General features: G+C 42.8%; 1 protein-coding gene across 1 annotated transcript in view; it reads right to left on the reverse strand.

The window, feature by feature from the left end:
- Nucleotides 1-26,715, reverse strand: part of RAMP1 (receptor activity modifying protein 1) — a 128,570-nt gene that overhangs the window by 24,985 nt on the left and 76,870 nt on the right. The window contains exon 2 of the mRNA XM_073553246.1: nucleotides 11,050-11,182. Coding sequence (XP_073409347.1) covers nucleotides 11,050-11,182 — 133 coding nt within the window. The remainder of the gene's footprint in view (nucleotides 1-11,049; nucleotides 11,183-26,715) is intronic.

Here is a 26,715-nt window from a genome sequence, read left to right on the forward strand (position 1 = left end):
ATCGATGCAGTATTACCAGTTGTGTGAGCGGTACTTGAAAAATCAGTCCACAACATTGTCATGAAACCCCTATCTCCAACACCACTTCTTCTGTGTGCACCATGAACACCTCTGCCAAGCTGCCCCCGGCCCGTACGGCTCGTGTGAGAACCATCACCGCTGCTGTGTGCTGGGAATGCCTCAACCAACCGGTTAACCAGAGTTGCTTGTTTAGTAGCCAATATTAGGTCAAGGTTCTCCTGTGGCATGATGTTTTGTAATTTGCCTTTATAGCGTGGATCCAGGATGCTGGCCAACCAATAGTCATCATCGTTCATCATTTTGGCAATGCATGGGTCCCTTTTTAGGATCTGCAAGGCATAATCTGACATGTGGGCCAATGTTCCCGGTGTCAATGATGCACTGCGAGTGCTGGGTAGAGGAGCACTTTCTGGCAAATCCACATCCCTCCAGTCACGCACAAACCCTGTACCAGACCTTGCCACGCCAACATTTTCACTTGCCCCACGAGATGCATCCTCCTCCCCTAAGTAATCATCCCCATCATCATCCTCCTCCTCCTCTTCTTCCTCCACCTCGTCCAGGAGAGGTCCCTGAGCAGACAATGGCTGAATGTCATCAAGGATTCCCTCCACCTCTTCCTCCTCATCAACATTGGCTGCAGACGCCTGCTCCTTAAGGTGCGTCAAAGTTTGCATGAGCAGACGCATAAGTGGGATGCTCATGCTTAGGATGACGTCGTCTGCGCTTACCAGCCGTGTGCATTCCTCAAAACACTGAAGGACTTTACAGAGGTCTTTCAGCTTCGACCACTGCACACCTGTCAACTCCATGTCTGCTCTCAAAGTGCCTGACCGTGTATCCTCCCACAAATGCATTATGGCCTGCCTCTGCTCGCACAGCCGCTCAACCATGTGCAGGGTGGAGTTCCACCTTGTTGCAATGTCGATAATGAGGCGGTGGTTGGGAAGGTGGAGCAATCCCTGCAGCTTCTGCATACGAATGGAGTGTACAGGCGACCGGCAGATGTGCGCGCACAGTCTTTGCACCTTCTGGAGCAGGGCTGTTAACTCTGGATAATTATTGAGGCAGCACTGCACCACTAGGTTCAAGGTGTGAGCCAAGCAAGGTATGTGGCTAAGTTTTGAAAGGGCTATGGCTGCCACAAAATTACAGCCGTTATCACTAACTACCTTGCCTGCCTCAAGATGTACACTGCCCCGCCATGACTCAGTTTGTCGCTTCAAGTTCTCGGCCAGCACCTCAGCGGTGTGTCTGTCGCCCAAACACATCATCTGCAACACAGCCTGCTGACGCTTTCCACTAGCTGCTCGATAGGGGGACACCTCGTGTGCAACAGTGGCAGCTGCAGATGGAGTGCTCGTACGACTGCGCTCTGTGGACGAGCTTTCGCTTCTGGAGGAGGAGGGTCGAACGCCTACAGCCAACTGTTTCCTATACCGTGGGCTAGGCAGCACTGTCCCACCACCGCTGTCCCCTGTGGACCCTGCATCCACCACATTAACCCAGTGCGCAGTGATGGACACGTAACGGCCCTGGCCATGCCGACTGGACCATGCATCAGTTGTGAGGTGCACCTTTCCACTCACTGACTGCTTGAGTGCATGGACAATGCAGTCTTTTACATGATGGTGGAGGGCTGGGATGGCTTTGCGAGAGAAGAAGTGGCGACTGGGTAGGTCATAGCGTGGTACTGCATAGGCCATGAGTTCGCGGAAAGCTGCGCTTTCCACCAACCGATAGGGCATCATCTCAAACGAGATTAGTTTGGCAATGTGGGCGTTCAAACCCAGTGTACGCGGATGAGAGATGAGTACTTTCTTGACCTACTCATAGTGTCTGGGAGGGTGAGCTGGACTTGAGAGCTGCATATGGTGGAAGTAGCGGTAGACAGGGCGGACAGAGAGGGTTGATGATGGTGATGGAGTTGGTGTTCTTTCTGATGGCCTAGATTCAGTATTTCGTTGATATAACAGTGGGATTCCCTGACTGCTGTGGCCTTGCAACGACACCTCAACATTTGCTGCTGTGCTAACCGGTGGGCTTAGACTGAGTTCACACGTGGCGTTTTTTTCGCGTTTCCGCGGCAGTTTTAACCGCGCGATTTTGCCGCGAAAATGCGAAAAATAAGCATCCCATGCATTACTATGGGATTCCGCAATGCTGTACTAATGCTGCGGTTTTTACCGCGGCGGAATCGCTTAGCGGTAAAAACAGCAGCATGCTCATTAATTTGCGGAATCGCGGCGATCCCGCACCCATAGGAATGCATTGTTCCGCTTACTTTCCGCATGTGGCTGTGCACACCATGCGGAAAGTAAGCAGAACATTTGCAGATGGTACCCACGGTCCGGAGGGGAGGAGACTGTCCTTCGGGCTTTGGGTACCATATCCCTGTAAAAAATAGAATTTAAAAATAAAAAATATTGTTATTCTCACCCTCTGACGTCCCGCTCAGCCTTCCTGCTTCTCTTCACGCTCTCGTTCCCAGTAGTCCTTTGCGAAAATGCCCGCGATGGCGTCCGTTCTCGCGGGATCGCGAAGTCTCGGGTCATTCGCGCGACGTCATCGCGAATTACCGCGAGACATCGCGATCCCGCGAGAACTGACGTCATCGCGGGCATTTTCGCAAAGGATTACTGGGAACGGATGCGCGGGACGTCGGAGGGTAAGAATAACACCATTTTTTATTTTTTTTTTACATTCTATCTTTTACTACTGATGCCGCATAGGCGGCCTCAGTAGTAAAAAGTTGGTCACACTTGTCAAACACTATGTTTGACGAGTGTGACCAACCTGTCAATCAGTTCTCCAAGTGATGCTACAGATCGCTTGGAAAACGCTAGCATTTTGCAAGCTAAATACGCTTGCAAAATGCTAGTTTTTCCGTGGGAAAATCGTGGGAATTTAAAATGCGATTTTCCCGCGGACAGGAATTCCGGAATTCTAGCGGTAATTTCCGCGAGAGTTCCGGTACGTGTGCACTTAGCTTTACAGTGGGGGAAACAATGTAGCGTTGTTGAATACCTTCTTTGTGATCAGTTGCACATGTGGCACTTGAGGTTTGATGTTGTGTCCACGCTTGCAAATGCATGCTGGTTAAATGTCTAAGCATGCAACTGGTTTTCAAATTTTTCAGATTTTTCCCTCGGCTAAAGGTCTTTGCGCACTTCTTACAGATAACCTTGGCCTGATCATGAGGATTTTGTTCAAAAAAGTGCCACACTGCACTCTTCCTACTTTGGAAGACATTTTGCGGCCTAGCACGCTGTGATCTTTTGACCCTCTGGACAAGCTGTCCAGCAACTCTTTTGATTTTTGGAACCTGTCTTTGGAGTGCTCCGGGCCTGCCAGATAACAGCTGTTGCGATGTCGATGTCTGCTGTGGATGCTCCTCCTCATCTGAGCTATTGGAAGCAGCACCCTCTTCCCCCAATGGATGCCAATCTGGGTCAACAACTGGGTCATCCATCACCTCCTCTTCAATGTCAAGTGCACCTTCCTCTGTGTCACCGTGTATGGTGGTATAGTGTGCGGGAAGGGGCACCTGAGTCTCATCAGGGTCAGAATCTGGCTCTGTACACTGCGAGGACAATGTAGTGCTCTGAGTGAATGTACCAGCAGAATCTTTTATCAGCGGCTGTGCATCAGTGCACTCCATGTCAGATTCATCTTGGCCTGGGTAATTCACCATTTCACTTGATAATCCAGGCATGGTATGTGAAAACAGCTCCATGGAGTAATCAGTAGTATGGCCTGCATCATCCTTCAATCTTGGTTGGGGTGAAGGACACAAGGAAAGGTGTGGTTCATGAACATGAGCCTCCAATGACGACTCAGTGCTTTTATTTTTTACAACTTCAGAAGAGGAGGCGATAGAGCTGGAGGCTGAGTCAGCAATGTAAGACAAAACTATTTCCTGAAGCTCTGGCTTTAAAAGCGGTTTGCCAACTCCTAGAAAACTAAGCCTTCGAGGCCTTGTGGAGCCAGACGATGACGCAGGCTCAACACCTCCTGCATTCGGTCCTATTTTGCTTTTGCCACTACCATCAGATCCACCACCAACACCATCATTACCAGCTGCCAAACCCCGCCCAATTCCACGGCCTCTTCCACCAGCCTTCCTCATTTTTGGTAGAAATGTAGACAAAATCCAACAAACTATATAGTAATGTAAAACAAGGTACAAGGTGTCTATAGGACAGGGGAGATTTTGAATTTCTGCAGACACTTGTGGACACTGGACACTTTTGGATTGTGTGAGGCCCACTGAATATCACAGCGCTATGTCACTGGCTCGATGTCGCAGGTGTGAAAAATGTCACTAGAGGATAAGGGAGATTTTGAATTTCTGCACACACTAGTGGACACTGGACACTTTTGGATTGTGTGAGGCCCACTGAATATCAGAGCGCTATGTCACAGGCTCGATGGCACAGGTGTGAAAAAAGTGACTACAGGATCACAGAGATTTTGAATTTCTGCACACACTAGTGGACACTGGACACTTTTGGATTGTGTGAGGCCCACTGAATATCAGAGCGCTATGTCACAGGCTCGATGGCACAGGTGTGAAAAAAGTGACTACAGGATCACAGAGATTTTGAATTTCTGCACACACTAGTGGACACTGGACACTTTTGGATTGTGTGAGGCCCACTGAATATCAGAGCGCTATGTCACAGGCTCGATGGCACAGATGTGAAAAAAGTGACTACAGGATAAGGGAGATTTTGAATTTCTGCACACACTAGTGGACACTGGACACTTTTGGATTGTGTGAGGCCCACTGAATATCAGAGCGCTATGTCACAGGCTCGATGGCACAGGTGTGAAAAAAGTGACTACAGGATAAGGGAGATTTTGAATTTCTGCACACACTAGTGGACACTGGACACTTTTGGATTGTGTGAGGCCCACTGAATATCAGAGCGCTATGTCACAGGCTTGATGGCACAGGTGTGAAAAAAGTGACTACAGGATCACAGAGATTTTGAATTTCTGCACACACTAGTGGACACTGGACACTTTTGGATTGTGTGAGGCCCACTGAATATCAGAGCGCTATGTCACAGGCTCGATGGCACAGGTGTGAAAAAAGTGACTACAGGATAAGGGAGATTTTGAATTTCTGCACACTAGTGGACACTGGACACTTTTGGATTGTGTGAGGCCCACTGAATATCAGAGCGCTATGTCACAGGCTCGATGGCACAGATGTGAAAAAAGTGACTACAGGATAAGGGAGATTTTGAATTTCTGCACACACTAGTAGACACTGGACACTTTTGGATTGTGTGAGGCCCACTGAATATCAGAGCGCTATGTCACAGGCTCGATGGCACAGGTGTGAAAAAAGTGACTACAGGATAAGGGAGATTTTGAATTTCTGCACACACTAGTGGACACTGGACACTTTTGGATTGTGTGAGGCCCACTGAATATCAGAGCGCTATGTCACAGGCTCGATGGCACAGATGTGAAAAAAGTGACTACAGGATAAGGGAGATTTTGAATTTCTGCACACACTAGTGGATACTGGACACTTTTGGATTGTGTGAGGCCAACTGAATATCAGAGCGCTATGTCACAGGCTCGATGGCACAGGTGTGAAAAAAGTGACTACAGGATAAGGGAGATTTTGAATTTCTGCAGACACTAGTGGACACTGGACACTTTTGGATTGTGTGAGGCCCACTGACGCTGTATGGTGTGAAAAAATGCACGCTCAGTACCTCAGCAGGACAAAAAAAAAATTGGGATTGCTTTTAAAAAAGCAGTTTGCAGAGCAGTGGGTAAACAGCAATGCAGCTATCAGGAAGCCTTAGAAGGCAGCCTAACAACCAACACCGCTGATCCACCACAATATAGCCTCCCCTTGCACTGCACACACAGTGACTGGTGTGTTGTACAGGCAAAATCGCTAGCAGCAGAAGCAGTTTTTTTTTCTTCTTCCCTGCCTAATGCTCTCCCTACAGAATCAGCAACCTCTCCCTATGCTAAGATCAGCAGAAGTAAGATGGCGGTCGGCGTGCACGCCCTTTTATAACCCCTGTGACGCCCACCAAAGCAAGCCAATCACTTGCATGCCCTTCTGAAAGATGGTGGTGACCCCTGCCTATGTCATTACGTTGCCCACAGTGTCCGTGGATCCTGATTGGCTGAAAAAGAGCGCTTTGAAACGCGACTTTGGCGCGTAAGTCGCCGACCTCGTGGCCGACCTCATCCTAGGGTCGGGTTTCGTTTCATGAAACCCGACTTTTGAAATTTTTCGACCCGTTTCGCTCAACTCTAGTGGTGAGAACATAAAGCCCCAAGTGCGTCACAGAAATTTATAACGTTGAGCCGTGAAAATAAAAGAAATCATATTTTTCCAATAATAATGTTTCTTAGCCCCAAATTTTGCATTTTCACAAGGGTAACAGGAGACATTGCACCATACACTTTGTTATGCAAATTCTTCTGAGTACGCTGATAGCCTCTATATGTGGGAAAACTACCGTTTTTCTGCACGGCAGGGCTTGGAAAGGAAGGATCATCATTTGGTGATTTTTTTTCCAATAGATATAATATTCATTAAGAAAAATAGGGGGCAGTTCACTGAGGGATGAGTGACCTGTCAAAAGCAGATGAATAGCTAAGCAGAGCACCACATAAAGACCCTCCCCCCACAGGCCTGCCGCAGAGCATGAGCATATTGTTAATTCAAAAGTGGCAATAAAGATTAAACAACCACCACAAGATAGATTCATCAACAAAGGTATCATTTTAATCAGTATAGCGGCGCCAACCTGACACAGTCTGTAGGTTACTCAGCACAATCCTGCACACTGGTTCCCTTTAAATGTTCAAGTTCATGACAGTACAGTCAGAAATAATGAAAAAGTATAGCTTGTTTAGATTTGCCAGGATGAAGCCTCTTGCTTGTAAAAAGAAGATGGCAGTGCAATGACTACTAGGGCCTTGGGTACTCAATACCAGTCCGGTCAGTTCTTCAGGGGATGTCATGGAAGCAGTGACCCAGTCCGTGGCCCTGGGTGTGCAATAAATTGATTTGGGGGAATGTTTATAGGGGATTAATTTGTGACGCCCCCGTGGTGTTCGGCAATAAGGGGATGACTGACGCTGCCTAAGGAGACCGCTGGGGCCGTTGGTGATGCAGCAGAGTTGTTACAGCTCTCCACGGGTAGAGCTAGGCCTCAGGACAGTTATAGTTCTTATAAGGGATAGTGACGTTGGGGTGCAGTACTGGGGGAATAACGAATAACTGCAGACACATGAACTGTACTTTCTTTTACCTTTACTTGATGGTTTGTAATGCAGACCGGAGCACTGCTAGCAGATGGAAATGGAGTTCTGGACAGCCTTGAAGCAATCTAGGGTCCCCTAAGCCAGATGGAATTGGAGGCCTCCTTGCAGCGCTGTTCTCTGAGGTCCTTGCTGCTTAAAGCTATGCTCTTGTCTCTGTTCCTTATGGTAACTGTACTTTCCCGTATGGCAGGCAGCTTGAGCCTATTGCATGTGTTGCTTCTTTGTGGCGGCTCCGGGCTCTGATATGCTGCTGTGCCCCGAGTATCTGATGGGCCAGGGGACCTGTAGTTCCCTGCCCTCCGGATTCAGCTGCTAGGACTGTTGTACCGGTGCAGCCACGGACTCTTTTGTCCGGTTCTAGCACTCTGCTCTGGGGTGAGCTTGGTAACAGCGCCACTCCCCAGGTTCTCGTTCACTTCCCTCCTCCTCTCACTCTAAATCACAGACTGACTAACCCCGCCTCCAGGCCAGAACTTATAGGGAAGCTCTCCTGAAACCAGGTGTTAGAGCTCCCTCTTCTGGTCTGAAGTCAGGAAAAGTGTTGGATGCTGGTGTTACCTAGCAAGGGGAACTCCTCCTTGCTTCCAGGCATGACATCACCCCCTGTGAGGGAGGCAATGCCACAGTGGCAACCAGACTCCTGGGGTGCCACAGCGGCATGGCTAAAGTTTGCAAATCTGCATCTGAACAAATCACAAGATTTCTGGAACAATGTCTTTTGGACAGACAAGTTGTCTTGGCTCATTTTGCTCCTTTCCAGGTATTTTCCATTTTCCCATTTTTGGTTTTCCCCATCATGTTCTGGGTGGGTCTTTATATATCATCCCTTCACCGCATTTCCTTGCTGGCTATACTTGAAGATGAATTTGTGCAAAAGAGTTCCAGTTCTTTAACTAAGGGATATTTCCTGATAAACTTACACAGCTTATTCTGTATTCTTGCTGTGTCTCTACTTGTGCACCTTACTAGCACCTTTTCCTTTTACTATTTTTAGGTTTTTAATAGGCTATTCTAGTTTCATTTACTATTTGGTTATCTTTACAATTTCCTCTCTCCCATTTTATGAATGTGCTTTAAGTTTCTCACCCAGGGTCTTTGTGTCCAACTGCATGAATTCCTCTGACCTTTGTTGTCAGTGTGTTGTGGCCCCTCTGGTTCATAAGGAGGCACAAGTAACCCCTTGATCACCTTCTAGGGAGTCAGGTCCTAGGTGGTGTTTTTAGTTGTATGACTAGGGATTTACTAGTCTGTACAGGGAACAGTTAGGTGCGGCTTCTCTCTATAGTTAGTCTTTTTACTCTCTTTACCCGTGTATGAGAGAGGTATGTGCATAACACAAGACCAAAATGGAGATGTTGGGCCATAATACGCTGTGCCCGTTAGCCAAAAAACAAATTCAGCATATCAGTACTCTTCATACCAGCTCAGGACAAGGGACATGAGCCCTGGATAAGGGTCATGGGCCCAAGACAAGGGACATGGGACCAGGACAAGGAACATATGTGTCAGACAAGGGAAATTTTGGCCACGCCCTGGCTACACCCCAATTCACGTCAATTTACTATTTCTTTCTCCCAGATTCCCATAATCTTATTGCTGTTTTGTGGGGGCCTTACAATTACAGAAACATCAAATATGCTTATGTTAATTGCTAATTTTTGATGTTTTTAATTTAAAAATAAAAGACACATTAAAAATTACAATTTTTTCATTATCAGTGGTTTTACAGTATTATTTTTTAGTAATTTTATAAGCTGAAAAAACTCTCATTCTCTCTCTAGAATAAAAATACATAGAAATCCACTGCTGTGCACAATGTATCTCTATGTTTCAGTATAATCTGCCTATGGAGTCAGAGCCTGCAGTACAGATCAAGTACACAAAATTCTCCCCATTACATCATCAGAGCTTGTGACTCAGTAGCTTAGCTCCTGCCTGTAATTATGAGTTTGTGAATTCAAGACCTGGGGAGATTCACAAAAACAGAGGTAACTGACATTTTTTAATTGCTGCTTATTATTTTTACTACTTTTATAGGACCAAAAAAAATGTTCTTCACTTCAGTATACAATGACCATAGATATATACAATGAATTTCTATGTACATGTTTAATCTAATCATGGGTTCCCTGCCTGCCATACATGTCAAGATTACCAAATTCTCCTATCTACATCATTATAAGCTGTAAACTTGGGGATGCAATTTTGTGTCCCGGTGAGACCTTATCACAGGAGAAGAAGCAGCAAATATATAATTTAATTTGTGCACTGAGAAGAGAGAAGCACCCCTTCCCCGAAAAGGAGCTACAGAGCGATGAAGACTTTGGAGAGAAGCGAGTATCAGAAGCCGGGACAAAAGCCCTGACATGACGGGATGTGGGACAGAGTCCAGAAATTGGGACAGTCTCACTGAGTCCAGGACGGTTTGGAGCTATGAAAATAGTAACAATTGGTTAAAAATTGGTTTTGCAGGGTAACTACAGTTGTGGTCAATGTTTTTTTCCCAATTTTCACTGCTGCAGCCTCTGCCCCCTCCCTGGAATGAAGCATCATCAGTTCAGGGGCTGAGCTAATCCCAGCTTTATTGAGAATGTGTTGGTTGTCAATTCAGAAGTATATGCTCAGTAGATTCTTCTCACTGTGCAGAGACCAGTGACATCACTTGCAGGGGGCAGCGCTGGTCTCTGCACATTGGATATCCTTACAATACGCACTGACAGTGCGCTCTCCTAATGGCTCATTACTTCTAATCACAGCTGGTGAAAGAGCACACTGTCACAAGAATCTACTAACCATACTTCGGATTTGACAACCGACACATGGTGGGTAGAGCAGGGACTATCTCAGCCCCAGAAACTGAGGTCACTGATGACGCTTCGTTTCATCAAGGGGCAGAGGCTTCAGCAGTGACAGGAGCCTCTGCCCCTGATGACACTTCTTTTGAGTATTCCAGTATGCACTTGGATTCTCAAACGAAGCATCATCAAAGAAGAAGTAGGAAAAAATAAAGCTGTTAGATAATGTATTTAAGGAAGTGTATTATAAAAAATATTAGGTTATAACATCATGTAGATAAGCATTTAGAATTAAAATTAATGTGTTTCACCCCACTTCTTTAATGTAGATAGTGATGAGTTTTATTTGAAGGACTTTATCACTTGTCAGTCTAGATTTTTTTTTTGTCTTAGTCACCTTTTCTATATTGGAAAAGCAATTAGATCATTATATGTGCAATTTAGAGAGCAGTGAGGTTCTATTTCCACAGAAAAGGGTTGTACACGATTAATCAATCATGTTCAGGATTTCCATGGAGCAGATAGTAGAAAATTGTCATTTGTTGAACCTATGAAAATAATGCATAACAAAATATGTGTAATTGCAATAATTTTCATTTAATTGCAATACTTAATTTTCTGGAACAATTTCACGGGTGCCAACTAGTGATGAGGGAGTGTGCTCAGATATAGCGTCATCCAAGCATCATGGTGGCTCGAGTAATATGTTAGCGTCCCCGTGGCTGCATGATTCGCGACTGTTGGACAGCTACAACACATGCCGGGATTGCCTCTTTGTTAACCCTATATCCGAGCACACTTGCTCAACACTAGTGCCAACACTTTCGGCCATGACCATATATGTGAGTATATGTGCATGTAATAGATAGATATACACATATGTACATACACAAACATTTATATATTTGAAAAAGAAACTCACTCTTTTGTTGCTATCCAGTCACACCACAGGTTCATTCCCAAGTTTTCCATGTTTATTTGGAATTCATGCAGGCAATATTTATTCAGAAGGTTTGCATAAATCTCCTTGTCACAAAAAGCCATCAGTGGATTGGCTAGAAGATAAAAAGAACAATAATAATAGGTTACATTCATCCTTTGCCAAGTATCTACCTGTCAACAGAAACAGCAGTACATCAATGACACGTGCTCACACAATAAATGTAACACTTGGAGTCTTAAACCACAGCTTAAATTACCATACGAATAGTATAGACTGACAGATGAATGACAGACAAATATACAACAAAAAGCACAGGTAGCAGCTCCACACTTGAGCTTCAATACACTACATTTAACACTTCATGTAATAATGAAGAATGGACGAAAGTTGCCACATTTTTTTACATCTGTTACAGCAAAGTTATATAATTCAGCTTTTTGTAATGTATGGTCTTCTAAATTTGTTAATTTAAATTGCTAGAAGATAAAAAGTTCACTATTTTATATCCATCCGAGTCTGGAGAGAAAGCTGCTGGTCAAATGAAGGACCAAGCCATCATTCGTTTGAAAGCTATCTTTTGTGTGTGGGGCCCCTCACAGCATACATCAATATATTAGAGCTCTTACCAGAATTGGCAACTGGGTGTTAATAATTGGGATTGTGTCCCTTCACACTGACCTTGTTCAGTCAGTCCTGCTAGTATCAGACTTTGTGAGGACAACAAGAGTAATGGTAACATCCAGTTGTAATTTTTTTCATAAATTTCTAGGAATAAAAGTGGAGCAGGACAAATAAGGCAAAAGATGCTGTTCCACACAAGCACCATGTGCCGTTACTCTGTCCAGCCGCTGCTGTTAACCCCATGAATGCTGCTGTTAATCAATGTTCTACGTGCCTATTGGCCCCATCGGAACGCATGTGAAGGGTTCCGAATCAATCAACATGTTGTACCTACCCCAAAATGGCATCAATAAAATTGATCGCTAAGCAAAAAAACAAGCCCCTCACACAGCTCCATCAATATAAATACTGAAACATTACAGATCCCAGAAAATGGTGACACAAGCAAAAACGAATGTCAGAACATTTTTTTACGCATCTTAAATGTAAAGAAAAAACTATACAAGTTTGGCATCTCCGTAACTCTACTGAATTATGTTACCAGCTCATTATAATCATACAATGAATGATGTAAAAACTAACCGCAAAACAACTGCTGCATTTTTCTTTTTAAATTTCACAGCACATGGATTCAAAACTACAACTCATCCCGCAAACAAAAACCTTCACACGGCTATTTATTATTATTATTATTATTATTATTATTATTATTTATTTATATAGCACCATTAATTCCATGGTGCTGTACATGAGAAGGGGTTACATACAAAGTTATAGATATCGTTAACAGTAAACGAATTTACAATGACAGACTGGTACAGAGGGGAGAGGACCCTGTCCTTGCGGACTTACATTCTATGGGATAGTGGGGAAGAGACAGAAGGTCGGAGGTGCAGCAACTCTGATGGTGATGAGGCGGTAGCTCGGGCGGTGGTGAGGCGGCAGAACGGTTATTCCAGGCTGTAAGCTTTCCTAAAGAGATGGGTTTTCAGGTTCCGTTTGAAGGATCCGAGGGTGGTGGATAATCAGATGTGTTGAGGCATGGAATTCCAGAGGATAGGGGATATTCAGGACAAATCTTGGAGGCGGTTGTGTGAGGAACGAATAAGTGTGGAGGAAAGTAGGAGGTCTTGGGAGGATCGAAGATTAGGTGAGGGAAGATATTGGGAGATTAGTTCAGAGGAGATATAGGGATGCCAAAACCTATGCCAAAACATGGTATCCATCCACAGACAGCTGTTTTGGGGTATTGCCCCTCATCAGTGTGGAGTAGGAAGTTGGCCAGTAGGAGCAATGCCTAGTAAAAGACTGTGAAAAATGAGGATGAATGAACTCATGGAGATCAACATCCAACACTGCGGAGACACCATCACATGTTTCTCAACGCAGTGATTCTAGAGCAATGTTTTTGCATATTTCCCATAAGGGATGGGGGCATTACTCTAGAATCACTGCGTTGAGAAACATGTGATGGTGTCTCCGCGGCTTGTGTTTTGCATGTTTTTGCATATTTCCCATTAGGGATGGGGGCATTGCTCTAGAATCACCTGTTCGGACTGACCGTTTATTATAACATCACTATATCAAGTGGTTTTCTTCCTGTCTAGTGCCTGACATAACCAGCAAACCCTGCTCCTGCTTCATCCAACTAGCAGGAATTACCACAAGCACTCTACAAGTGAAAGTTTTCTTTACAGCTAAAAGCCTCATTACTATATGAGAGGATACTGTTCCTGCTTACTTCTTACACACAAATATAAGTAAGTGCAGTGGCTACTCCATAGCTGTGATTCTTTATCACGGTTATTAATACTAATTGTATTTAATTTTATTTGGTCAGCACTGTGAAAGTGGGCTATCAGCAAGCACCACAGTAAACACCACGGTACCAACCTGAAGGAAATAGCAATATTCAGTAAATCATAGTGAGTACAGTTAATTCATTAAAGTTTTAGTACAGGATATTAACACTACTGATTTTTTAATCCTATTAATATATTCTTTTATCAGTATCACTGATCACTACAAGAAATCACGAATACAACATCACAGGCGAGGTATCCGCCAGACAAACGCTCTATATCACTAAGAATATTCCTCAAAATTCCTTCAATTAAAAGTAAGTATTGGTTTATAAACCCCCTTTTCCCCCCCCCCTCCCTTTTACATCTGCTCAGTATAGCGCAGTAAGGTATTTTATTATACAATTCTTTGGTTTCAAACAGGAATTGACACAGTCCTGTCTCCCTATCCGCTGCATCTGAGCTATTTTGTGGCCGGGTAGCGCCCGTGTATATTTTACTCTATCCGTTTTATAAATTTGATTAAGTATTTGTATTCACATAAAGTGTACACCACTAGGAGATAACAAGAAGGGAGAAGAGAGTAAAAAGAAAGTGAATATAAATTAAAATATAGCTTTTATTATTTTATTTTTTAAAAAACCATTTATTGTGTATTTTATTTTAATTTCACTAAAACTACTGCATATAACCCTGATTATATAACCCTGACCTAGAGATACCACAGTCTAGTATTGTTTGTCCGTGGAGTGGAGAAAAATTGGAATTTGGTTGACCACCCCCATATCTACGGTATATGGTATACAGTCACTAAATTCTACAGTCCTATTCCAGGTTATATCACCACCCTGGGGTGGAGATAAAAGATATTGTGCGGAAGATAAGCAGAACAAATTGCTGCAATCGCATATTTAGTAGCATATCTCTGCACTGCAAAGATATTAGATAAATAAATGAATAAATTGATATTACTTGCCTATATATTTCCTGTAAACCAGGCTTCTTTATTTTTTAAGTATTTGATTTTGTATGTCTATAAAAAGTTTTAATGTAGTTTTTTATTGACCCCTAATAATTTTCTCGAAATATAAACTGACCTTATAATTATTAACTGTATGGCATCTAGTTCTAAGAAAGCTTGGGTGTCAAGAGTTCATATTTCAAAAGCTCATCATAAGCCTCTTCTACATGTAGCCATTAATTAAGTTAAGCGAGATGCCGTATGTTAGGGGAATATTCAGCATTTCCGCTCTACTCAAGCTGGCAGACATTCCTGTAATCTTCCATGGCGTGCATCTTAAAGAAGCACTCCTATCTATATTTTTTTCATTAACTGTGTGTATATGTGAATGTAATGTAGTGTGAGTATATTAATGAACTCACCTTCCACCGCTCTCTTCAGGATCCAACACCGTTCTTCTCCTCTTCTCAGTGACGTCACCACTATGCAGACTATCCGGTTCTTGTGGTTCAGAAGTGGTTTTTAAAGAGTAAACCAATGGAGCTTCGGAAAGAGGCCCCATAGGCTTTCATTGTAAAAGAGACTTCCAGCTCACACATAGATCGTAGAGTTAGACGGAGAGTCGTAATTGCGGTGACGTCACTGAGAAGAGGAGAAGACCAGCACTGGACACCGGAGAGAATGGCGGTAGCTGAGTATATTAATACACTCACACTACATTACATGATATGTACACACATATAATAAAAAATAATCGAGATGGGAGAGCATCTTTAATCAATTGTAGACCAACAAAATTTACAATGTGGCTTCTGCTACTGTTGTGAAGCGTGCGCGTCACCATCTTTTCTGTGTATACTGAGAACAGGGCCTGATTTAATTACTTAACAAAAAAATTGATTTGCACTCAGGTATGATAGGATCTGCTGGTAAAGTGGGGTATTTTCCCAAGGTATCATGTAAGAAATAGTCACCGCACTCTTAAGGTTTCTTTGAATGGCAAATTTTTATTAAGAAGCAAGTATAATAGAGTGTAGTCAAGTGTAAAAATCCAGGACATAAAGCAACTGAGAAAATAAGGACGTTTCGACCTGTCCTGGGTCTTTGTTTTATGGTCGCTGTGACCAGCAAGTATAGTAGAAATGCAATAGACACAGTGAACATACTACTAAGACCCAGGATGGGCCGAAACCTAATACAAAGTTCCAGGATGGTTAGTCGCTTTATGTCCTGAAATTTCACTTTTGACTACACTCTACTGTATTGGCTTCATAGTAAAAATCTGCAGTTCAAAAGAAACCTTGCAGTGAATATTTCCTTCATGATTCATAGGTGACACCGGCAAGTGCGCCATATGTCCCCCTTCCGGGGTTTATATTCAGCCGTATGTGACAAATAGATACTTGTGTCTATGATAAGCACGATTTTGTAGATCACATTGTGGCACAATATTGAAGGTGGCAAGTTTGTGTTTTCAATAGCGCATGCATTGCAAGCATTTACACCTTTAATCTATCCCTCAATTGATCTCTCAAATAGAAGCATTTGTCCCAAAGCGCGTTTCGCCGGTGAAATCCCAGCTTCACATTCCTTTCACTCTTCTCTAGGTTATAAAATGCTAAAGCAAACTGAATTATTTTCTGTATAAACTTAGAATCCCCTTGGTACATATGATAATGTTAGCACATTTTACTATAAAATGAGCTTGTGACTTTTTTTTATTCCAGGAATGTATTACTATTACAATGTTTAAGGTCACATTAGTCATGGCCCAGTCATGTGTGGAAATTGTAGGTTCAGCTTTTCTTTCTTTGTGCTAGTCAGGTTGATTAAATTTTCATAGATGTACTAGAAAATACATATGAAAAAAATAGTGTAATATCAAAGGTGTTGCAATTTCCGTGTAAACTGTGTCCGCTAATAAATCTATAGATTTTCCATAACTAATCTATTGGCCAATTGATTTCTATATAATAGAAACTGGTAAAGTAGCTGACTACTGTTCAATAAATGTCCCAGAGGGCAATTCATAGCCTTCTCTTCTTCTGTTCAAGAAAAAAATTCCATATAAAGTGTAAGAAAATAATAATGGTCCTTCCCAAGAAACTGTTTAGTGGCTAAACCTTTAGCAATTTCCTGAACTGCCAATATTGTTAATAGGTTTTGCATACATTGCCCTTTAAATAAGGCCCTAAAATACCAAGGTATTTTGTCTGCATCATTCAGTCATATTCATGTGTCTATATTTATATACACTGTCTACGTATTAGATATGTTGCATGTTCCATTAGTGTCCTTATTCAATCCATATTCCAAACCTAGAAGATAATGGAATCTGATAAAATTTGCAACATCTCATTTTTATCCATTTCTCTACATGCAAATAATGGTAAGAAACCATGATACAAAAAATGGATGCAGACATTGGTGACTATATGTATTTTGGGAGTTGTCAGAAAATAATAGATTAGGAAAAGAGAACACATTTCACTTATTTTCATAAGGCCCCATTCATACATCCAGTTTTTGCATACATGTTCTATTCATTTTATTGAATGACGGCACATGGATGCATTATAGCTTGTGGGAGATCATATGTCCTTTTTTTTTACAGACTGGTAGAATGCAACAAAAAATGAGAGATATGTCATAGATTGAAGCATTTTGCAAACCAATTGGACAGGACAGTGTGAGCTGTCAGTTAAAAAACAATGATGTCAGGTTGGAGAGAAGGTGCTTTGGTGACCAAGGCAGATGAAGCTGATGACGCCCCCCCCTTTGCCCTTAGAAACTCTCTGTATCCAAGTAAAGGAATGGGTCATAGACCAAGATAAAAGGACATCTAAGGAACAAAATAATACCAGGAAAAGTAAAAAAAAAGTGATGTACCTTAGGGGTGAGGCTCAACAGGTAGTGGGGCCATTTGGTTTCATTTAAAGTGTACATAATTTGGTAAATGCCCTAATGGAAACTAAACAGACACAATTATAGATAAAGGGATACAGATACGTATGCTTGTACTTACAATTGCTCATTTTGCCTTTCTACCCAGTTAATTCTTCCCTTTTCCATTAGGTCTATAACATCACATGATTAATAACAGACTAGCTGAATACTTCTACTTCAGGCCCATATACATTTATATATCTCATGAACCAGCAACTCCCACTATATCCTTTAAAATGGTAAAGAGATGCTGAGAGCCACATCTAATCCTTCATATATGCCTAACAGCCAGCCCCTTATATGTACCACACAGCCAGCCCATTATATCCCCCACAGACAGCCTCTCATATGTTCTCCACTGCCAGTTCCTCTTATGTCCCCCATTGCCAGCACCTCTTATGTCCCCCACAACCAGTCCCTTTTATGTCCCCCACATCCAGTTCCTCTTATGTCCCTTATATTCCCTACAGTCAGCCCCTCAAATGTTCCCCATAGACAGCCCATCTAATGTCTCCCACATCCAGCCCCTCTTATGTTCCTCAAAGCCAGCCTCTCATATATCCCCTCCATAGCCAGCCCATCATATGTCTCCCATAGCCAGCCCCTCTTATGTCCCCATAGCCAGCCTCTCATATATCCCCCATTGCCAGTCTCTCTTATGTCCCCAATAGACAGCCCCTCTTATGTCCCCATAACCAGCCCCTCTTAGGTCCCCCCATAGTCAGCCCCTCTTATGTGACTGTTAGCTAGCCCCTCTTAAGTCCCCCATAGCCAGCCTTTCTTATGTTCCCCACAGCCATCCCCTCTTATGTTCCCCATAGCCAGAACCTCTTATGTCCCCCCATAACCAGCCCCTCTTATGTCCCATTTATTGGCAAAATATAAAGAAAAGGCTTATAGCCACCTAATCCCTCCTCCCTGTACAACGGGGCCTCGTCTCCTGTTGCTTCCTGTACAGCAGTGGATGCTGGATGGCGCTATGACATCGCTGTATTGTGACATCTGACATCTCCTGTGCGCGCCTTCTCCAACGGGATGCAGGCTGGAAGTGGCATGCATTCTGCTGGAGTTCCCGGAAAGGAAGGGAGCCAATGACAGCTCCTCTTTTTTTGTCCCGGGTGGCGTGACTCTGACATCAATTGTATTCATGACTGATAGATGCGAATACAGTAGATTGCACAGAGGGAGCAATGGCAGGGGTGCAACACAGACACGGGTGAGCGGTGTCTGTGACTGACCATGCTCACCTCCGTGCCTGAGGTTCGGCCGTCACCGAATGTCTGCGGCCAGAGGAAGATGCTGGGTGACCGAAGACATTCAGCCATGGCACCTTATTTTTTACTGCCCAAGTACGCCCCCCTCGGGTAGACAGGGATTGGCTAGGGAAAGCAAACGTTTCAGGACACACATGATTATTTGGCAGCTCCTCTCACCACTCCTTGCTTGAATATACTGTGGGTACAGAAAGTATTCAGACCCCTTTAAATTTTTCACTCTTTGTTTCATTGCAGCCATTTGGTAAATTCAAAAAAGTTCATTTTTTTCTCATTAATGTACACTCTGTGCACCACATCTTGACTGAAAAAAATAGAAATGTAGAAATTTCTGCAAATTTATTAAAAAAGAAAAACTGAAATATCACATGGTCATAAGTATTCAGACTCTTTGCTCAGTATTGAGTAGAAGCACCATTTTGAGCTAATACAGCCATGGGTCTTCTTGGGAATGATACAAGTTTTTCACACCTGCATTTAGGGATCCTCTGCCATTCTTCCTTGCAGATCCTCTCCAGTTCCATCAGGTTGGATGATGAACATTGGTGGACAGACATTTTTAGGTCTCTTCAGAGATGCTCAATTGGGTTTAGGTCAGGGCTCTGGTTGGGCCAGTTAAGAATGGTCACATAGTTGTTCTGAAGCCACTCCTTTCATATTTTAGCTGTGTGCTTAGGGTCATTGTCTTGTTGGAAGGTGAAACTTCGGCCAAGTCTCAGGTATCTCTGTACTTGGCCGCATTCATGTTTCCTTCAATTGCAACCAGTCATCCAGTCCTTGCAGCTGAAAAACACCCCCATAGCATGATGCTGCCACCACCATGTTTCACTGTTGGGATTGTATTAGGCAGGTGATGAGCAGTGCCTGGTTTTCGCCACACATACCGCTTAGAATTATCACCAAAAAGTTCTATCTTCCTCTCATCAAACCAGAGAATCTTATTTCTCATAGTCTGGGAGTTCTTCATGTTTTTTTTTAGTTTTTAGCAAACTCTATGCGGCTTTCATACTGTATGTCTTGCACTGAGGCGAGGCTTCCGTCGGGCCACTCTGCCATAAAGGCCCGACTGGTGGAGGGCTGTAGTGATAGTTGACTTTGTGGAACTTTCTACCATCTCCCTACTGCATCTGTGGAGCTTGGCCAAAGTGATCTTGTGGTTCTTCTTTACCTCTCTCACCAAGGCTCTTCTCCGATTGCAAAGTTTGGCTGGATGGCCAGGTCTAGGAAGACTTTTGGTGGTCCCAAACTTCTTCCATTTAAGGATTATGGAGGTCACTATGCTCTTAGGAACCTTGAGTACTGCAGAAATTCTTTTGTAACCTAGGCCAACTCTGTGCCTTGCCACAATTCTGTCTCTGAGCTCCTTGGCCAGTTCCATTAACCTCATGACTCTCATTTGGTCTGACATGCACTGTGAGCTGTGAGGTCTTATATAGACAGGTGTGCTTTTACAAATCAAGTCCTATCAGTTTAATTAAACACAGCTGGACTCCAATGAATGAGTAGAACCATCTCAAGGAGGATCACAAGGAAATGGACAGCATGTAACTTAAATATGAGTGCCTGAGCAAAGGGTCTGAATACTTATGGCCATGTGATATTTCAGTTTTTCTTGTTTAATAAATTTGCAAAGATTTTTACATTTCTGTTTTTTTCTTTTTTTTTCAGTCAAGATGGAGTGCAGAGTGTACATTCATTACAAAAAAAATGAACTTTTTTGAATTTACCAAATGGCTGCAATGAAACAAAGTAAAAAATTTAAAGGGGACTGAATACTTTCCGTACCCACTGTAGATTTCTAGTTTCTCTTTGTGCATGCACACTCTGTCTCTCCTGTTATTGACCTGGCTTGTTTACCATTTACCTTGATTTTTCTGCTCCTGACCTCGGCTACATTGAACCTGTGCTTTCTGATCACGTCTCTGTCTTTGTCTCCCTGTACCTCGTACTTGTGCATCTGACCCATCCAGTCAGCTGCTGCAGCCCCAAGGACTGCCCTGGAGTGGAACCTGGTGACTACCTGCAGCCCAGCCTAACCTCACCATCAGAGGCTCTAGTGAATACCAGGTATTCACTTAGTTACGCCCCTCCAAAGCAAGCCCAGCCTGTTGTGCAGTGGGTCAACACCCATTAGCGTTACACCAAGCAGCAGAAAGTGTGTGAGAAAGATTTCACGCTGAACAAAAATGATTCATTGTTCAAAGATTCCTACAAAAAATAAATACATGAAAAAAATAAAAATAAAACCCAATTACAAAATCTAATTTATAGGCAAAAATATATGCATTTTATTTACAAAAACCTTCAAAGATGCCCAGGCCTTTAAAACAGATCTGTCAAAAATTAATTTATGGTAAATTGCTCACCAGAGATGAGAATGACTGAAATCAAGTTTTGAGTGACAATTATAGTTACAATTATTTAAAAAATCACCCTGTAACATTAAGTATCTTATTTTACAGTATACTATTATGTGTTTGAAATTTGCACTAATGAGAGACAGCTCGAAGGGCGTGAAAACTTGTCTTCTGGAACAGACTATCTTGTAGTCAACTCTACGTTTTTAATTATCATATTAGAACGATCATTGCTGCCTGAGGGAAGATTGGTGTGACATGTTGATATACTTGTTGATGACAGATACTGGAAACATTGCACATTTAGACATTACTTTCCCACACATTAGACTTGAGCTGTGATAACAGAATAAACAAGGAATGTAAGGTTCCTATAGAATCTTGAGCTTTACCAGGAAGAGCGCTGGTTTGCTTCTTCTTGTGCTCTGAGGTTTAGTGACCCTTTATTTGAGAAAGATTTTGCCTCAAAGTTTGTTGGGTCAGGTTACAATTGTGTCGTTGAGTGGTATATGAAGCCAATATATGCCTCATTCTCTACAGGAGAGTCACTACTTTCGTCATACAAACCATAAGAGACTTCTGAGTCACAAAAGGAGGAAAATAATAGCAACTATGTCCAAAGCAGGCAAAGTGGGCAGATAAATGGATATAATAGGGAATTAATGAGACTCATGGGGAACTGTGCTGAAAGATTGGAACAGTTAAACATGAGGTCAGAATATTCCAGTGTCAAAGCGAAAAATTGTAAAATGCATAAAGATCTCTCCGGAAAAGGGACATATCCCCAAATTGAACAAATGGGATTAATTATAACTGAGAAAGTGAGCAACTATTTTTAACTGGGGAAGTGAGAAAGAGCTGATGCTTCAACCTCCATTGAAGTAGGACATCCTGCCATGAACATGTAATTACAAACAAGGGATCTCTGAGAACCAGTCAACGAGGTTCGGATTTGTTTATTCATAGGCAGAGAAGTACACTTCTGAGATAAGAGTTTCCTCTGTTCAAAGGATTTATCTCAGAAGCTCTGGATCCAGTGGTCAGTGTTGAATATTGGGGTTTGCATCAATCCGATATGTATGGGAGATATTTTTTTGGTGTCGTAGCAAAGTGATGAACATAACCCATTCAATCAAATCACCATTAAGCCATTTTAACATCTCCAACTTAATATCGTTCAGATGGATGATACAATCAAAGGTATTATTATATATAACTTAATTTATGGACATCTATTGTGTGATTTCTTTTCCTATGTGGATTGGATGGGTTGTTGTCAACAATTGGTGAGAATTTCATGTGAATAGCACCTTTAGAAATAAATTTACTTAGAAAATTGGTGAAGTGTTCAATACTTATATTCACACATATTTATATGATATATACATAAACACATATCGTATTTTTCAGACTATAAGACACACTGGACCATATGACGCACCCCAAGTTTAGAGGAGGAAAATAATAATTTTTAACCTGTCATTAAGATCAGGCATGTCAATGGTCACAGATACGTCTTACAGCCTGAATGTAGATTACCAGTGGTCGCAGGCAGGGTCACAGGAAGCAAGAGCAGGGTCATATTTACGTTATTTGACAGCAAGAGTGAGGCGATGCTGCAGGCTCTAGGCTAGGAGGAGAGGGTATCCTGGCGGTGGGAGGCAGAAGCGGAGTACTCGCTGTGCACACTTACCTTGCAGTGAGCTTCAGTAAAATGTCATCAGTTGTCGCTGCATGCGCAGATTTAGATCTCAGATTCTCAGCTCAATCTGCACATGTCAATGTACACAGCGGGACTCAACCCCTGCTTCTCACAGCCAGGACACTCCCTACTCCTCGCCTAGGTCTCGCAACATCACCCCACTCCTGCCACTCCCGCCTCCTTTCCCCCCAGCAAGTTACATTCAGACTAGAAGATGCACTCTTTTTTCCTCCCAAGTTTGGAGGAGAAAAAAGTGCATCTTACAGGGTGAAAAATACATTATATAAAGTTGAAATCACACCAATTTCCTATGGTATCAATAAAATAAAATAAAATGAAAAAAAAAATTCCAAATGAGATAATTGTTGTTTTTTGTCACTTTGGCTTCAGCTATAAATCTACTACCTGAAAAATCTAAAAGTTATAGCTCTTGGAAGGTGAAAAGGAAAAATAGAAAGTGATGAGGGGCCCAATGAGACTCAGTAACCTGCATAAACCTGGAGAGAGCCTTAATAAAAAAATCTCTAAGTAGTGCAAAGGTATTAAAAAACACACTTATCATAGTTGTAGTCTATCTTTACTCTTTTAAGTTGCTTGTAGCAGTAATACCTGTCGAAATTTGAAGCGACAAGTTTTACCTCCATATGCCTGTGGTTGTTATGGTGTATGAATAAATTGCAGCAAAATTGAACGAAAAACTCTCTTAGACCTCATGCACATGGCAGCATTATACGCATCCACAGGGGCAGACATATCATGGGTAGCACCAGTGCAGCTGCACAAAAGCCCAGGAGGTGAGGGGATCCATTTCTACCGCCAAAACATATGTGCATTATGATGAAATATTGGATAGCAAAGGGCCATTTTTGCATAAAGTCCTCTCTCGCCTGTGCCCGCCAGTGTACATCCATCATATAACTTGCAATAGGTGCCCACTGTGCTTCCATGTGCCTCCAAATGTAAACAGAGTCACACAAATACATTTCATATAGAATTCATCCGAAAAAAATATTATAGCATTTTTGTAATCTTATGAAGGTTGCAGATGTTAAACTTGAACTTCATTACTTCAAGCGAGAATATCTCTGTAAGACCTCATTCACACGTCCCTTTCATATGTGAAAAACAAACTTATTTTCAGTGTGTTGGGTCCATATTTAGTCTGAGTGGCAGTTTTTAGCATTTGCTGTAAACTATTAAGTGAATACTTGACAGCATTCAGATGACATACTGATAGAATCCGAGAGCAAGCCATATTTTCATGATTCCCATTCACATGAATGAGCGACATAGATCAACAAACCAGATCAAAATAAAACGTGAATATACTCATTGAAATTAATGTGTATTTCCTCTCAACTGAAATAAAGAACCCCAGAAATCTTGTGTATGGCCTTTATATTGGGGCAATAGAGGGCTATAGCGAATGGAACTGTTGGAATATGTCCATTCCTGTCTATGAGTGTTCAGTTGCTAGATTTGTATGCTGTCCAAAAGTTAAAAAATAAACTCCCAGAGGCTCACACAGGGAGGGCATGTGACTGTATTTCCTGTGCCTGTGTATGAGAGAAGCAGCCTGCTGTTGATGCTGCACAGACATAGACACACAAATGATTCATTCCTAATCTGTTAAGCTTATCATATATTGCTTCTGTTTGTTCCTGAATAAGGAAGCTCTGTTGTCACACACTTGGAGAGTATCCTAAATAATCCAACAAGTTATGGGCCAAGAGTGACACGGAACCTCAGAGCAACACAGCAACAGAAGACCAGAGCAAAAGCAGCACAAAGCAACAGAGATGTCCACTAGCAGGAATCCTGTCTAGTTCTCAGTTCCAAGCCTCACTAACCAGAACTAAAAGTCCTGGAAATTCAAGGTGAAGATGCTGCTCATAATACAAGGTATGTGGAAATATACTCAGGAACAAGTGCCTCATCCATTACCAGATGTGTTGTGAGTTCATTTTCCCCTTCACCATTGAGGTCTGATGAACTCCCTCTTCTGGTGAAGGAAGGTAGTGAGGCTGATTACAAAGCACCTGAGCAGAATGATGATACTGGATGACTGGAATTGCTGACTGGATATAAGGCAGCCGACGCCCTTCTGCCTTGCGGGTGATTTCTCTGAGGGATTCTAGGAGACCAGTCTGATTCCTGCTCCTCAAAAGCTAAGTTTTCTACCCTGCTTTTTGCATTTGTGTTTTGGTTTTGTTTTGCCTTGTTTTTCTGGATTTCTGCCTTCCCCTGCTGGGTGAGCTGAATTCCTTTTTGCTCTGTCTTCAGAAAATACCTGAGTACTGATATAGTCTTTTTGAAGCCTAGCGTCTTCAGGGCTTTTTTCCCTATCAGTCTGTTGGCTCTTGTTTTTGAGAGGGTTTTGGCGGATTGCAGACAGCAGCTTTTCTATTCTGTCCTATTTAGTTAGCTTGGGCCCCATCATTTGCTTAGCCTATCTTTCTATCTGTGTGTTTTTTCATCTTGCTTCACCGTCATTATATGTTGGGGGCTGCCTATTGCTTTGGGGTCTGCTCTGGGGCAGTTTAGATTTCCCTTTCTCTCTTTAGGCTATGTAGTTCTCCGGCTGTGATTGAGGGGTCTAGGGCACCGTAGGAACCCCCCACGGCTACTGCTAGTTGTTGTTGTTAGGTTCAGGGGTCTGCAATCCGATAGCTGCCAACTTCTCTGGTTTTCTGGACTTAGCTAGTATTTCAGTTTTTGCCTCTTACGGTGACTCATTCATAACAGAATCACCCGCCATATCGCAGATCCTAGGGTACTCAATAGCAGGAAAGAATTGTAAAAAAAAGTGTGTATATTTTTTCCTCTATATCTCTGAGGCCGTAGGGGGAATTTTTTTTTCTCTCAATGGAGATAAAGCAATTGTCTGATCGTGTGGAGCAGCTCACTGTGGAAGTGCGGGGAATTTCCGCCTACCTTGCTCATTCACATGCTGCTCAACCAAAGATCCCTACTCCTGATGTGTTTTTTGGGGATCGGTCTAAATTTTTGAATTTCAAAAATAATTGTAAATTATTTTTTGCCTTGAAGCCTAACTCGTCAGGGCGCTCCGCGCAGCAGGTTAAAATTGTCATTTCTTTGCTGCGTGGCGATCCCCAGGATTGGGCGTTTTCTTTGAAACCAGATGATCCTATTCTGACTAATGTGAACGCATTTTTTCAAGCCTTGGGGTTGTTGTATGACGAACCTAATGCTATTGATCAGGCTGAAAAGACCCTGTTGGCATTGAGCCAGGGTCGAGATTCTGCAGAATTGTACTGTCAAAAATTCCGAAAGTGGGCGCTCCTTACTACCTGGAATGATAATGTCTTGGCAGCTCTCTTTCGGAAGGGTTTGTCAGAAGCCGTAAAAGATACTATGGTGGGATTTCCTGTTCCCTCTGGTCTTGACGATTCTATGTCATTAGCCATTCAGGTTGATCGGCGTTTACGTGAACGCAGGACTGCACAAGAGGTGTTGCCACCTGTTGAACAAGTGTCTGAACCTATGCAATGTGATAGAGTTTTGTCCAGGGAGCAACATCAGGAGTTCAGAAGGCGTAATAAGCTGTGTTTTTTTGTGGAGATGCCTCACATATTGTTTCTGTCTGTCCTAACCGAGAGAAACGTTTTGCACACACATTTTCTGTGGGTGGTGTTCAACCTAAGTTTCTTCTGGCAATTACTCTGATCTGCTCCCTGTCCACATTTTCCGCCAAGGCTTTTGTGGATTCGGAAGCAGCCCTGAACCTGATGGACTTGGATTTTGCTAAACGTTGTGGATTTCCGATGACACCTCTGCAGACGCCTATCCCTTTGAGGGGGATTGATGCTACTCCTTTGGCGAAAAATAAACCTCAGTTTTGGACCCAGGTGGTAATGCGGGTCGCCCCAGACCATCAAGAAAATTGCAGATTTTTGGTGTTGCATAATTTGCATGATACCATTGTTCTGGGGTTTCCCTGGTTGCAAATTCATAATCCAGT

Source organism: Dendrobates tinctorius, unplaced genomic scaffold (genome assembly GCF_039654945.1).
Source record: "Dendrobates tinctorius isolate UK_male_01 unplaced genomic scaffold, ASM3965494v1 ptg000199l, whole genome shotgun sequence".
NCBI lineage: Eukaryota > Metazoa > Chordata > Amphibia > Anura > Dendrobatidae > Dendrobates > Dendrobates tinctorius.